The following is a 14,294-nucleotide window of genomic DNA, read 5'->3' as shown; positions in this document are numbered from 1 at the left end:
TAATTTAGCTGCAAAAAATAATTATTTTTATAATTCTCTTTATAAAGAATAATATATAAAATTTGAAGAATTAGTTTAATATTTATTTAATCGGTTATAGACACAATGTTTATATTTTTATTATTTTTGGTACATTATTGAGCAACATTCTGGTTAAAAAATTAACGTTTAAGTAATGAACAGAAATTAACGCTATATCTAACGAAATTAAAAATATCTAATAATTAACTTATTATTTTTTTGTGCGTATCATAATTTTATCTGAGGCAAAAAAACATATTGTATGTATAAACAACCAGTATTAATTAATCATATTTCCGATTCTATAACAGGTAAATATATTAATATATTAATATATAACAACGCTATAAAATCTTTGGAAAGATGGATAAAATTTTTTTCTGAGAAGTAATAAACACAAGCAATGACAAATATAATAAAACCTCTGAATTGAATTAAAATAAAATTGAATTAATTTTAATTCTAGAAAAAGTATAGAATAATAATTTTTGATAATTAAATAAATTAAAATGTTTGGTATAATTTCACTGATTTAATCGGAAGAAAAGAAAATATAAATTAAAAATAATTAAAAAATACAAATCTTATGTTGATAAATTGAAAATAAACTTTTTTGAAAATAAAACCTGGTTTGCATAATATATTTGTATGATCGATTTGATTCAATCGATTTAATTAAAGAAATAAATGGTTTAATTTAATTTCGACCTATAAATTGATAGAGAAAAGTCAACCGAAATTGGATTTTTACAGGAAATTACATCCACTTACAACATATTTAATTGTAAGTGGTGGTTAAATCGGTGAGTTTCTATGCATATTTACTGAAAAAAAGAAAAATGGACTTAAATCCTCTCTTCGGAATTCAATCAGTGCCTTTACAAAAAGATTTCTTTACACGGTTTTTACATCGCAATTAATTATTCTAAATCGACAATCAAAGACTATAATTTCGAGTCGATTTCGTCACTGCGAATAACCTGTTGCGATGAGTTTTCACGGGCGATGCAACCGCGGACGGCTTGCAGGATGATGCCTATCCGTCGGTCCAAGGCGGTTAGATGGGGTTCCCATAAAACAGGAGCCACGGGATCCTTCGCCATGCTCTGCCGCATAGCAGCGCTGAGCCGCATAGGACCGTTGTGGAAGCTACAAATAAAAATTAAAAATTATCCCGACAAAGTTTTATGTATGCACGTGTGTGCAATGCTTGCTGTTATCTAAATAAAATTATAGATGATCATCAATAAAAATATGTATTATCTATATCTGCATCTTAGATGAAAGAAAGTGTTATTTTTACCAAATTATCTAGAATATTGTTCAGATAATTTGAATTAAAGCACATAAAAATACTTAAGTAGTAGAACAAGCAGTAAGCGACAAAATATTTAAATAAGTATTATACATATTTTAATTATAAATTTGATAAATATTTGTGTTTTATAAAAATTTATAAATACAAATATATAAATATATTTTTATATGTTTTTTATAATTTACATTTTTTGTATAACTGTGTTTACTTAAGCAGTTTTAAAAATAATTTTTTTGAAAATTATCTAGATGAATCGCCATATAATTTTATCTTTTATTTAGATATATTTGAAATAAAATCATCTTCATTTTATCTAATTGTAAGATAAATTTATATATTTTTATCTCATCTTTATCTAGCTAATTTTTAAATCATCTAAGCACAACACCGGCAATGTTTGCTGTTATCTAAATGAAATTAAATAGATAATCATTTAGATAAAATTTGATGTCATCTTATCTTTATATTAGATACTTTCTTTAAATAGATCTTTATATAGAGATAATTAAAATATATCTTATCTTACAAGGAACATGTCACAACTATCCGGAACCGATTTGATTCTTCTTCAAATATGTTGTTAAATACACAAATCTAAAAGACACGTATTTTTTATATGTGCGCATTTTGAGTTTTAAGGTGTGAAACACTCCTTTAAAGAATAACGGTGTTTTTCTTTAGGATCGAATATCTGCTAAACTATAAAAGAGATAAAAAGAAAAAATGTACAACAAATTTTAATGGCTTGAAGAGTACTTTAAAGTTATATGAACAAAAATTTTTTATTTTTATTTTTTTTAAACCCTTACCACGTAATTTTTTCACAATTAAAAATTTTACCTAATTTAAAGCTTATTTTTTTCCGAATTCAACCATGTGTAATAATTTAAGTTATGTTACGAAATATTATTTTCAAAAATTAATTATAAACGCTCCCATATATACACTCATTCGTGCTATGTGCGTAAGTAATTACCGTCGAACAATAAGATATATAAAACATGTTTTTGTATAATTCTTATTTATGTTTTCTATGTATTTATAACTGTGTATATTTAGATTTTTAAAAAAAATTTTAAATATAATTAATAAGAATTTTTTAAATATACTTCCAGCCTTCTTATTATTTCTTTAATATTTAATTTCTTCTATAAAAATTAACAATTATATTCTATAATAAAATTATTTTTTAATTAAATCTTGCAATATTTAGCACAAACAAATTTTATATCTTAAACGTTAAATGAATTATAAGATAAGATTATGTGTACGTGTTCCAGATAAGTTATAATTTTTATAATTGAATGTGCAAATAAATACATGTAGCAATATTTGGCATAAACAAATTTTATATCTTATGTTAAACGAATGATAAGATAAGATTATGTGTACGTTCCAGATAAGTTATAATTTTTATAATTGAATGTGCAAATAAATACATGTCGCAATATTTAGCATAAAAAAATTTTATATCTTACGTTAAAATAAATCATAAGATAAGATTATGTAATTACGTGTTTCTGATAATTAATATAAATTGTTCATGTAACAGCATAATTCTCACAGTCAGTGTTTGTTCGTATTTTCTGTTAAAGATTTAAATATTAAATTTTTATACGGTGCATAATTAATATATTTTTTATGCATTGATTGCAATAATTTTTGCATGTATGCATCGCTACAAAATAAGAAAAAAATATATAAAGATATACATATATATACAAAATAGTTCCCAAACAATACAATAGAAATTCGACAAACTGAAAATTATGTACATAATAAAAACTTAAAATTATGTATATAATGAAAATTTGGGAATTAAAATTATGTGCATAATAGAAATTCGGGAATTAAAGTTAGGTACATAATAGAAATTTGGCGGATTAAAATTATGTAATAGAAATTCAGCGAATTAAAATTATGTATATAATAGAAATTCGGCGAATTAAAATTATGGTTATAGCATCAAGCAACTATCATTGCGAAGATTAACAATTTGACAGTTGTAAAATAAACAATCAAAATAATATCAAAGGAGCACGCGCTTGTGTTGTCTAGTAAAAATAAAAAAGAGCTGTCAACTTTATCAACAATTGACCTTTGGATATTAATTACTCTATGTAAATAATATTCATAATTTTTGACATTAATAATAAATAATAATTGTCGCTGCGTGATAAACTGATTTGAATCATTTAATCTTCAATTGTTCGAGTGAAATTCACAGCACGGTAATAGAATTCTGCAAGCAGAGCACTGAGATCAATAGCGATGAGAGCGATTAATTCACGCGTGTTTGTTTACTGTATTTATAAAGTCGTTGCTCTAGCGCAATTGACATTATTATAGTATTGGCATTTCGAATTTTCAGATGAGTGCCGAATGCGAGAGCGTGTTGGAAATAACGGAAATGTCGGAAATGCGAAATAAATAGTATATTAGTATGCTAATTAATTTATGCCATTATTTATATATATGTATACTCTACCTATACCTATTTATTTATATACTCTTGTACTTTTAATTTTCAATTTAATTACAAATCAATAATATACCTCGATAATAACGTTTCTCTAAGGTAATCCTAAGCGCCGTCTTGTTTTATCGATAAAACATCGCATTTTTGTATCCCCTTTTCTTTTTATTAAATAGAATAAAACAATTTTTTAATTTCTTAATTTAAAAATATTTTGTTTTCAATATAAAATCGGTAAGTTCACGCTTTGTTTCTATATGTACTTTAATCGTGGGAGAGCATTTATTATTCTATTCATTCAATAAAAAGAAAAGGGTGCACAAAAATAATATTTTATCGATAAAACAAGACGGCGTCGGAGTAAGAGGATGTCGGAGTCGAAAAGTGAGATTAGATTCGACTATAAATCTATTTATCGGCTATATGGATTGTTTATTATATACCTGAAATTATAAGCTAAAGCGATTTATTAATATTAATAATTTAATTGTGGAAAAGGATTTATCAATCTGTGTAGCCAATCATTAGAAAATTAAAACATTTTTATTTTTCTAGATGAATCTAATCTCACTTTTTGATCGATAAAATAGATAATCTAATGCGGCATCCTCTTAAGAAAATATATTTGCGCACACATATCCGCATTATGTAATATATTCCGTCTGTTTTGCATGAATTATTGTGAATTGTAATCAAACATTGCAATGTCATGAGATCATCGAGGATCATCGAGAGATTGCTGTAACAGATTAATGATTGTAGTAGATGATTATTGTTATTGAATCGATATATATATATATATATATATATATTTTATTTATTTTAATGAAGCAAAATGTATTGTTGATATATGTATATTCTATTCTGATATTACTATATAAGCATATTTCGTTAATCTGATCTTAAAATAATTTCCTACACAAATAAAATAATGAGATAAATCAATTGGTGTAAAAAAAAAACATACTCTTGTGATTTAAAAAAATTGCAATTTGCAATGTGCAATTGCATACTTAAAAAAATAACAATCTTTTTTACACCAATTGATTTATTTCATTATTTTATGCAGAAAATTATTAAGATTAGATTATCGAAAAATGAGCATATTATAGATATGTAATATTTTTTGTAAAAGTGTAACAGGATAAAGCATAAATATTTCGTAGTCATAAATCATTTATTAGTTTTCGAGATATCTTGATGTAGAAGTTAAAATGGGACATCTTATATATATCTTATCTTACACACTAAAATTAAATTCAATTTAAATAGATGGAATTTACGTCTTATCTTGGATTACAAAGATATATATTTTATCTGATTTTATATAGAAAACACATAAAATTCTTCTTATTATCGAAAAAAGATTTTAAAATAATTGACTTTTAAAATTTGCTTTATATATTTCACATAATACATATAATCTTCAATAAATATGTATACTTATAAAAAAACAATAGCTGTTTAAATGATGATATTTGGAACCCATTTATAGAATCTTTTTACAGCAATGATTGTCTAAAATCGTTTCGAGCAATGTAAAAGTTAATTGATAAGAGTTTCTTTTGAAGGACGCTGTCATTTTATTCGAAGCGAGATAATTATCGAAAATAACCAGCTCTCTCTCTCTCATTATTTATCGTTATTTTTTAACGATAGAAAATTCTTTGGATACCGTGAAATTGGTTTAAAATTGACTTTTTCTAAAGAAAAACAAGATAACTCTCATTTAAACATTTTTAATGTTATATATTTTTTCATTCTTTTATATTAACAATTAATGTTTTAAATTAAAATTCTAATAAACTATATCTTGCAGTTTAACGAGATGAAATATATAATGTGTCTGTTTGTCTAAAATATTATGTTTTTGCATACATATTTATTAAAAATTATATATGCATACTATTACGTAAAATGTACATTATAACATACTATTTAAAATATAAGAATGATATATGTATATATAATTTAATATTGTCTTATATTTATTAATTTAATTTAATATAATATCAAACATATTTGTGCATTTGAAAAAATAAATACCTAATTAATATAAAGAATAATCCAAGTTATTAAATTTTACTACTTGTAAAGTTTAATGTAATTCAAGTTTGTAAAATTTAATTTAAAAAAAACTTTTAATCGACTTAAATAATCCTATTATTCATCTAATTAAAAATTATTATTTGTTATATTGTATATAGTTATACATATCATATATAACTATATTCGAAATTTCTGCCAAAGACAAATCGATTTAAGTCGACCACAGAGAAAGAGTTTGTTATTAAAAAAAGAAAAGGGGCGAAGTACGACACCTTTGATAATCTCGTAGAAAAATGTTATAACTTGATATGTAAGTTTATTTATTTTTTTCCACGCGTAAACTCTCGTATTGACAATGAGAGAGCAACCGGATTAACAAAAGTCTCGGGATGAAAAGGTTATTCGATCTTGAGGCTCATCCTTCCTCCTTAATCCTGAAAGAAAGTCCTCTCCGAGGACTCCCCGGTGAGTAGCCAACCGGTGGCAAAGCAAAGTACTTTGAGAGAGTCTACTTTTATCCAACGTGACGCGCCACGTTGTGTGCGTATGTATGTATGCGCTTATGTGTGTGTGTGTGTGTCACCTCGTATAAATAGAGAGCCCAAGTCGAGTGTCTGCTCAAGCCGATACTTTATTCATTGGCAGTCCCACCAACCCTTCCAGGAGGCTTCCATTATCGTTCTGAAAGCTTCCGACCGCCTGGTTGTTGATCTAAAAACCCACGTTCGCTCCGAAAAGCATCTCCGGGCTATTATCAATCCCGAAAAACCTTCGAACCTCTCGATATTGTTTTCTTCAGAAACGTATGTTTCATTAATAATTAGGAAATTACGTTAGTTTACAAGAAAAGTGGCAAACTGACGTCATTAAACGTCAAAATGACGTCAGTTTGTCACTTGGGAAATATTGTATTGTGTTTTCCAATCTCCAAGTATAGCAAACTAATTTTGAACGTTGAATGATGTCAGTTTGCTACTTGGATCATTTTAATTGTCCTCCTTGAACTTTTCGAAATTAATGTATTTTCGAAAAAGTTAAAAACTTAGGTAAAATCAATTTTGAAAAAAAATTTTACTCCAGATAGAAAGCATACGTCATTTTAATGTCAAATGACGTTATTAGACGTAAAAATAACGTTATTTTGACGTTTAATGACGTCAGTTTGATACTTGACATATTCACCATATTTTCTAGATAACATTAACCTTTTTTACGGAGAAAAAATCTCAAATATCAAAAAGCCATTTTTTACAAGTCTCAATTATTTTGGGAATCTGACATGCTAATGAAATTTAATTTTGAACATTGTTTTCAACACCCAAAAATCTATAAAAAACACTTTGTCTGGCTTAAAATCAGCGCAATTTGCCAATTTAGAAATAACCTATCACTGATTAAAAAAACCTTTTTTTCTTTGTCATGTGATTTCTTGTGGGCTTTTTTACATCTTTTATGTATTTGAGTGTGTGTTTCTATTTCGTTTTCTACAATTGGCCGTTTAAGATGTTTAAATAGGTACTCGTATATTTTAATCCTTAGCAGGAATCATTTAAAAATCAATTTGTAAAATATTTTTTTTGCTTTTTATTTATTTATTTATTTTACGTTTTATTTTTTATTTATTTACAATATCAATTTTTACCGTTCTGAAAATTTACTACCGTTTTTAATTGATAGCCAGCGCGAAGCAAGCAAGTAATTTCGCTTTATTGTTACCGTAATTACGTTGGTTGATCGGGCGATCGGTCGTCGTGCAAAATGCAGAAAAAAAAGAAAGAACTAACATAGAAGAAGTCACAATCAGCAGTTCATGCGACACGATACAAGTATAGCAGGAAGCAATTATACTGCAATAACACGCTTAATAGACGTGGGCTTTTTTAATTCTTTTATGTGTTTGTGTGTGTGTTTCTATTTCGTTTTCTACAATGGGACGTTTAAGATGTTCAAATAGGTACTCGTATATTTTAATCCTTAACAAGAATCATTTAAAAACAAATTTGTAAAATATTTTTATTCTTTTTGCTTTTTATTTATTTATTTATTTTACGTTTTATTTTGTATTTTTTATTGATTTATTAATTATATCTCATATACTATAATTTTTAGAATTTTTAAAATCTTTATATATATATAATTTCTTTCTCCTCGTCTGTTATTAAATAATTATTATTTTTGTTAGGAAAAGTAACTGATTTTTAATATAATGTAGAGATAAAACGCAAGAGATAAAAATATAATTTCATGTATACATATAATAACTAAAAAATAGAGCAATGCATTAATAAGCATTTTGAATGTGTAAGTATATAGAAAAATTAATCTTTCTTCCTATTCTGTTAAAAAAATAACAGTTAACTATAAATAATTTAATATATAATTAATATAATAATATATAAAATTGCAAGTTTAGTAGTAGATATATTTTTATAACATTATTAATATAAAAGAAGTTTGTGAAATATAATTTTAAATGCAGTGCACTGTCTTTCACAAATCTATAAATAAGTATAAATTCCCCAAGTAATCTTAGCAGAAATATTAAATTTTTAAAAACGAATCGATAGTTTTCTATGATTTATACACCGTTAAATATATCTCGTATAATTTACCGATATATGTGTGTGTGGGTGTATGTGTAATAAAAAGTAATATACAGGGTATCTCAAAAGCAACAGTTATAAATACAAAACGAAAACAAAGGTTTTTTGAGAAAAATGTTTCAAATAAAAGTTGTAGTAATATTAGTGTGATGTGATTATAAATAGAGCATTATTAAATACGTAAAATTCACTTTGAAATTTTTAAATAAATACACTTTTATTACATATTCATGTAGCTTATCTTAGGATCTTGTCAAAATACTAAGTTTTTTCCGTTAAGTATTTTTTGAGACTTGAAAGATATGTGTTCTTTGACATAAAATACAAAAAATCTTGTAAAACATTCAGTTTTCGATAATCTTACTTTAATACTTTTATGCACAGAATAATGAGACTAATTAATTGATGTAAAAAAACGCGTTTATAAAAAATTTAAGAAAAATTGTTTTTAAGAAAAAATATATTACAAATTGTAATATATACATTTTCTTAAAAATAACTAAATACATTTTATGTAAAAAAAAATATTGTAAACTTATAAATAAAAATATGAATAATATATATTTTTATATCACTTTAATTTTGTATTTTATGTCAAAAAATACTGAACTTTAAGCATTATAATAAAAAAAACACTGAATAAAAAAATACTTTATCATATAATGTTTCAAAAAGCTCTCGAGATAAACTGCAATAATGTGCAATCAAAAATATGGGTTTTCATTAAAAAATTTTGTGTTAAAAGTCCTATACAATTTTTATTTGAAACACTTTTTTCAAAAAACCTTTGTTTTCGAGATATTTATTGACTGTTGCAGGTCTTTTGGGACATTCCGTATATTTTTAAAAGATTTTATATTTTTCGCGTCTCTTCCTCTTTTCGAAGAGAATAGAAATTTCACACACATATGATATAGAAATGTAAGAGCAATTATTTCGAGTCGTCGAATTTTTGCGCGTGACAGACGGTGTCTGTCGATCGGCCGAATTTCCAATTCAGAACAGTGTCGATAGTATATTTTAAATTCGATGCTATAAATTCGATCCTATCAAAAAAAAAAAAAAAAAAGAAAACGGCAAAAACTTGACGATAAGGGCAATCTGCGTTTTATCAGAATTGTCGGGGCCACGCTCGTGAATCTTCGCTTTGATTCGCCGATTCGCGCCACGTTTTTACAGGGAGGAGGGTAAATTCGCGCGATAAATTCGCTGCTCAGCCGGCCGAATTTTCACGGACGCGCGCAAAGTATCGAAAATGGAAAACCGATAAATAATGTCAAGCGCGAGATTAACACTCTGGATATATCAGATTAAAACGCTCTTCTAATCAAATCGCGTTCGCTCTCGCGTTTTATCGTATCCATCTAGTTACTCTAATCATGAAATATCCTCCCTCCCTCGTCCCCACGTTCATTTGACACTTCGAAGATTAAATTGTGTGTTATCGGAGTGATTGCTATACCGCATTCCGTAACGATAAATTCGATTTTAATGATTAATGGAACATTTGATGCTCTTGCGAAAGAAACTAAGAAGAATTAATACGTACATATTATTTTACAATAAGAATTCTACAATTTTTGTACTAATAGAAAATATATATTACTATATAAAATATACAAATTTTTATTATACATATATGTAATAATAAATAAATTATAATATGTATTATATTATATATTATAATTATATTGTCATATTATAATTATAGCATATTCTATTATATTATTATATTATGTAATATATTATATGTAATTTTATTATTGTTATATATTATGTTATATATTTTTATGCATTTTATATATGTATTTTTATATGTATTTAATTTTTAGATATGTTCAATACATGTAGTTATTTTTAATAATTTATGGAAAAATTTGATATTAAAAAGACTAAAAATTAAAATAGTTGCCGTACGAATTATTGCGCACTATTATTATATTACACAGCATGCAAATATTGCAATATTAATAAAAATGTGACTCACCGGAGTAGGGTACTTAAAGTAGTCTGTCTAATCATGCAGCATTGTAAGAGAGGTGCCAAAATAGACGTCTCGTCGTGAAAGGGTTTTCCGAAACCCCTTCCGTGGTCCAGATGCAACGTGAAGCTGTCGTTTCCAAAAATCCTGAACGTCTCGTAATGATGGCGATCCATGTTGCCCGTTAAAAAGTCGAAGACGGCCATGTCCATCAGGTCGAGCAATCTTCGACCCTCGTCGTAGGGTGAGATTTCTTTTACCAGCGAACAATAGTCGGAATCTGTAAGTTTGCAAAAAAGTTTATTTATTAATAAATGTTATTTTATCAATTATATTTTTAATGAAATAAGTGTTAAAGATTGCACAATGTACATAGTAAGTTAAGGGCATAATAGGATGGTTGCGCTTACATAATGCAGATAAAAATCGCAAGGTAGCGCGTGCGTCGATCAAACTCGCTACTATTTAAACGTATATAAAAACTTATTGTCAAAATTTAACAGATTGTAAATATACTGGGATTAAAATAAAAAAAATTAATAAATTCAATGCAACAAAGATGTACAAATATACACATGTATAGGATGGTTCAAAGTGTTACTGAATTTTTTCTGAAGGGCGCTTTTCAAGATCATTTGAAAGTCATTTATGTTTTCAAAACAAATATTTATTTTTCGCCGATCTTAACTCGATACTTTTATTTATAAAATAATGAAAAGAATCAATTGGTAAAAAAAAATTGGAAAAAATTAGTAAAAGATATTCAAAATAAGGCAAAGGATTATTATAAAAAAATATGATAATAATAAAAAAAAAAATAATAGCAAAAGTTAAAGCAAATAAATAAAGTTCAGTAGGATACAACGAAAAAGCGAAACATTTTCTTTAAATATAACCCAAGTCGCAAATTGACGTCATTAAACGTCGAAATGACGTCATTAGACGCCATTTTGACGTTAATGACGTCAGTTTGCTACTTGCGTAAAATAATGTAATCAAAAGAAAAGGACATCTTATGCTTTTCTTTTGTAATCCTCGGAATCTCTTAGGACGGAATTCTTGAAGAAACGAAGGTGTTCTCACCGTCTTCCCACTGGGCCTTCTTCCGCTTGTGATAACTCCTACGCCAAGGGTGTCGCCAAGCCTTCCTGGCCGCGAAGGCTTTGTCGGGCAGAAAGGCGGCGAAGCTGCCCTCCAGGGTGTCCGGGCTACCGCAAATCGCGTGTGCGGTGTCACAATAGTAACTGCATTTGCCATGGAAGCACAGATTGCCAGCCGGACTTACAAAGAACGTCTTGAGCAGCTCGCCGTCGGCAATCTGATAAACTTCTGTAGTAACATTGAGAGTTCGGCCGCTTACCGGCATCGCTCTGTGGAATCCCAGAAGCCTGTAATAAATTTAAAAAAAACATGAAATCTTTCTCTTTTTACGTTAACAAAAATTAAAATATTTTTTTCATTATTTTAAATCAGACAAGATTCTTCTTATTTTGGATGCTGAAAACGACGTCGCAAACTAATTTTCACCAGCACGTCAGGCTTTTGAAATAAAAAATGGCTTTTAATAATAAATATGGCTTTTTTGCGATATTTGAGATTTTTTTAAGATTAACATTATCTGGAAATTCTGATCAAAAAAAGTATTGTTTATCCCCTATAAAACGCATTTATTTTTTATTTCGATATCACTTTTTAGTCATGTTAAGAAGGATGTAAATACAGAGTTTTGCTAAGATAGTAAATATTTTAATCGTAGGATAAATTCCACTAAATGTATATTTATAGGATGTCTCATTTTAATTGTCCATCTTGAATTTTTCGAAACAAATGCATTTTCAAAAAAATGTTCCAGATAAAAGTTTTATATGATGTAAAGACAAATAATGAGTAAAATCAATTGAGAAAAAATAATTTTTCCTCAGGAACACCTTCATATAAGAAAAAGTTCCCATTTTTAATCTTTCATAACACGACTAAAAAGTAATTAAAATAAAAAAATGTATTTTATAGAGAATGAATGTAAAATTTAAAATTAGGTTTGCGGCATTGTTTTAAGCACCTAAAAATCTATAAGAAACATTTTGTCTGGTTTAAAATAACTTTTGGCTGTAAACTAGTGTTATTAAATTTTAAACTTTTGATTTTAAATATTAAATATTAAATTTTTAATTTTAAATATTACATATTATTAACTAAATTATTAAATATTTAAAAAATATTTAAATTTTAAATATTAATATGAATTTAAAAGCTTTGCTTTTTGGAATTACAAGCAAAGCTTTTAAAATCAAAATTCCATTCCACAAAATGCAAAATAAAATTCCTTCAATTTATTAGATTCTGAAGAAAAATAATTTTTTATCATTATTCTTTAGATGAGCAAAAAATATAGTTAGTATTTGTCTTGACAAATTTAATTCAACTAAAACTCTTTTAAAATATATATATGTGGAGAAAATAAATTTTTATAATATTATTTATTGGATTTAATATAATATAATTGATTTACAATATATTATGATTTATATCTTTGATTTTTTTTCTATATGTTGCATCTATATTTAATATTTTTATAAGCAATTGAGATTTTTTTATTCTTTTTCTAAAATAATTTATTTTACATTCTTAGTTTCTCTATTTTTCTCATATAAAAATCAGATAAAATTTTGATCTTAACACATAAAAAAAGGTAAATGTAACATTACCTGTCTAGATGGAAGGAGGCTATTTCAGCGGTATGTCTCTCGAAGTCCGTGAAGTAGAAATGATTCGGCAAAGTCTGTTGCTCTCGTGGAAATCTGTGCATGATAATTTTTGGTTATCATCATATTATAAAAAAAAATCAACTTTTTTTTAAAGACAGTTTGATGGGGGTTTAAAATCTTTAAGTTCCCTACGATTTAACAGGATAAAAAATAACTTTAAACAAATATGAAGAAAAACTAAGTTGTAATTAAAATTCTTGTTGCTATATGTACGTTAATTATGACTTTGAGAAAGTCCGAAAATCTGTATAAGATAGTTTTTGTCTTGGAACGTCTTATGTAATCGACCGGAAGATACGAACGTGTTCAAAAGAGAGCTCGCGTGCGTAATATTGCAGAGATTATCCGAAATTGCTATATTGCGGAAGATTACAGCGAATTGCGGCATCAATCGATCGATATCTGTCGCGTGACTTTGTGACTTGCCTTCGTATATTGCATAATTCAATAATCATGTCAATTATGTATATAAGCACATACATATACATATGTGTGTTTATATATATACATATATAAAATAATAATTATATATATATATATATATATATATATATATATATATAATTTTACTAAATTGTCATTTTTTAAAAAATTTTATATAAAATAAAGTATTATAAAATTACTTGATTTCACATTAACAAAAAAACTTTATAAAATGAAAAACCCTTTATTAAAGTAACAAAAGAGATTTTCCTTTTTTTCTTAATTTCTTCGAATATTGTAAAAAGATTTATTTATTTATTTCGTTTAATTACATCTCATTTCTATTAATAACTTGCAGTACATTCTACACATTGTAATTATTCATTTAGCAGATAAATTAATATGATTGAGCAACACACAAACAAGTGTACGTGTACGTATGTATCTGTATATTCGCATACTTGTATCAGTATTCTAATATCCAATTGTTATAAATCCATGCTCGTTATCAATCACTGGTTATTTGATAATTATCTCGTGCATTGATAGCTAAATAAGGATATTATTAAAAATATACAGGACAGCACATTTAAATTAAAAAGACCATTACGTGTAGTATAAATAAATATTTTCTAAAAAAAAAACTGTTTTCTATCCC

General features: G+C 26.4%; 1 protein-coding gene across 1 annotated transcript in view; it reads right to left on the bottom strand.

Moving 5' to 3' along the window:
• Positions 1-354: 354 nt before the first annotated feature.
• LOC114937741 (uncharacterized) overlaps positions 355-14,294 on the bottom strand; it is a 58,831-nt gene continuing 44,891 nt past the window's right edge. Inside the window, exons 4-7 of the mRNA XM_085486391.1 lie at positions 13,154-13,246; positions 11,532-11,836; positions 10,455-10,728; positions 355-1,170 (exon numbers count right to left, since the gene is read on the bottom strand). Of these exons, the coding sequence (XP_085342517.1) occupies positions 966-1,170; positions 10,455-10,728; positions 11,532-11,836; positions 13,154-13,246 (877 nt within the window). The 3' untranslated portion in view covers positions 355-965. The remainder of the gene's footprint in view (positions 1,171-10,454; positions 10,729-11,531; positions 11,837-13,153; positions 13,247-14,294) is intronic.

Source organism: Nylanderia fulva, unplaced genomic scaffold, assembly GCF_048542155.1.
Source record: "Nylanderia fulva isolate GAGA-0341 unplaced genomic scaffold, ASM4854215v1 Scaffold43, whole genome shotgun sequence".
NCBI classification, from domain to species: domain Eukaryota; kingdom Metazoa; phylum Arthropoda; class Insecta; order Hymenoptera; family Formicidae; genus Nylanderia; species Nylanderia fulva.
The sequence above is the reverse complement of the archived record's forward strand: the minus strand, read 5'-3'. Positions and strand labels throughout refer to the sequence as shown.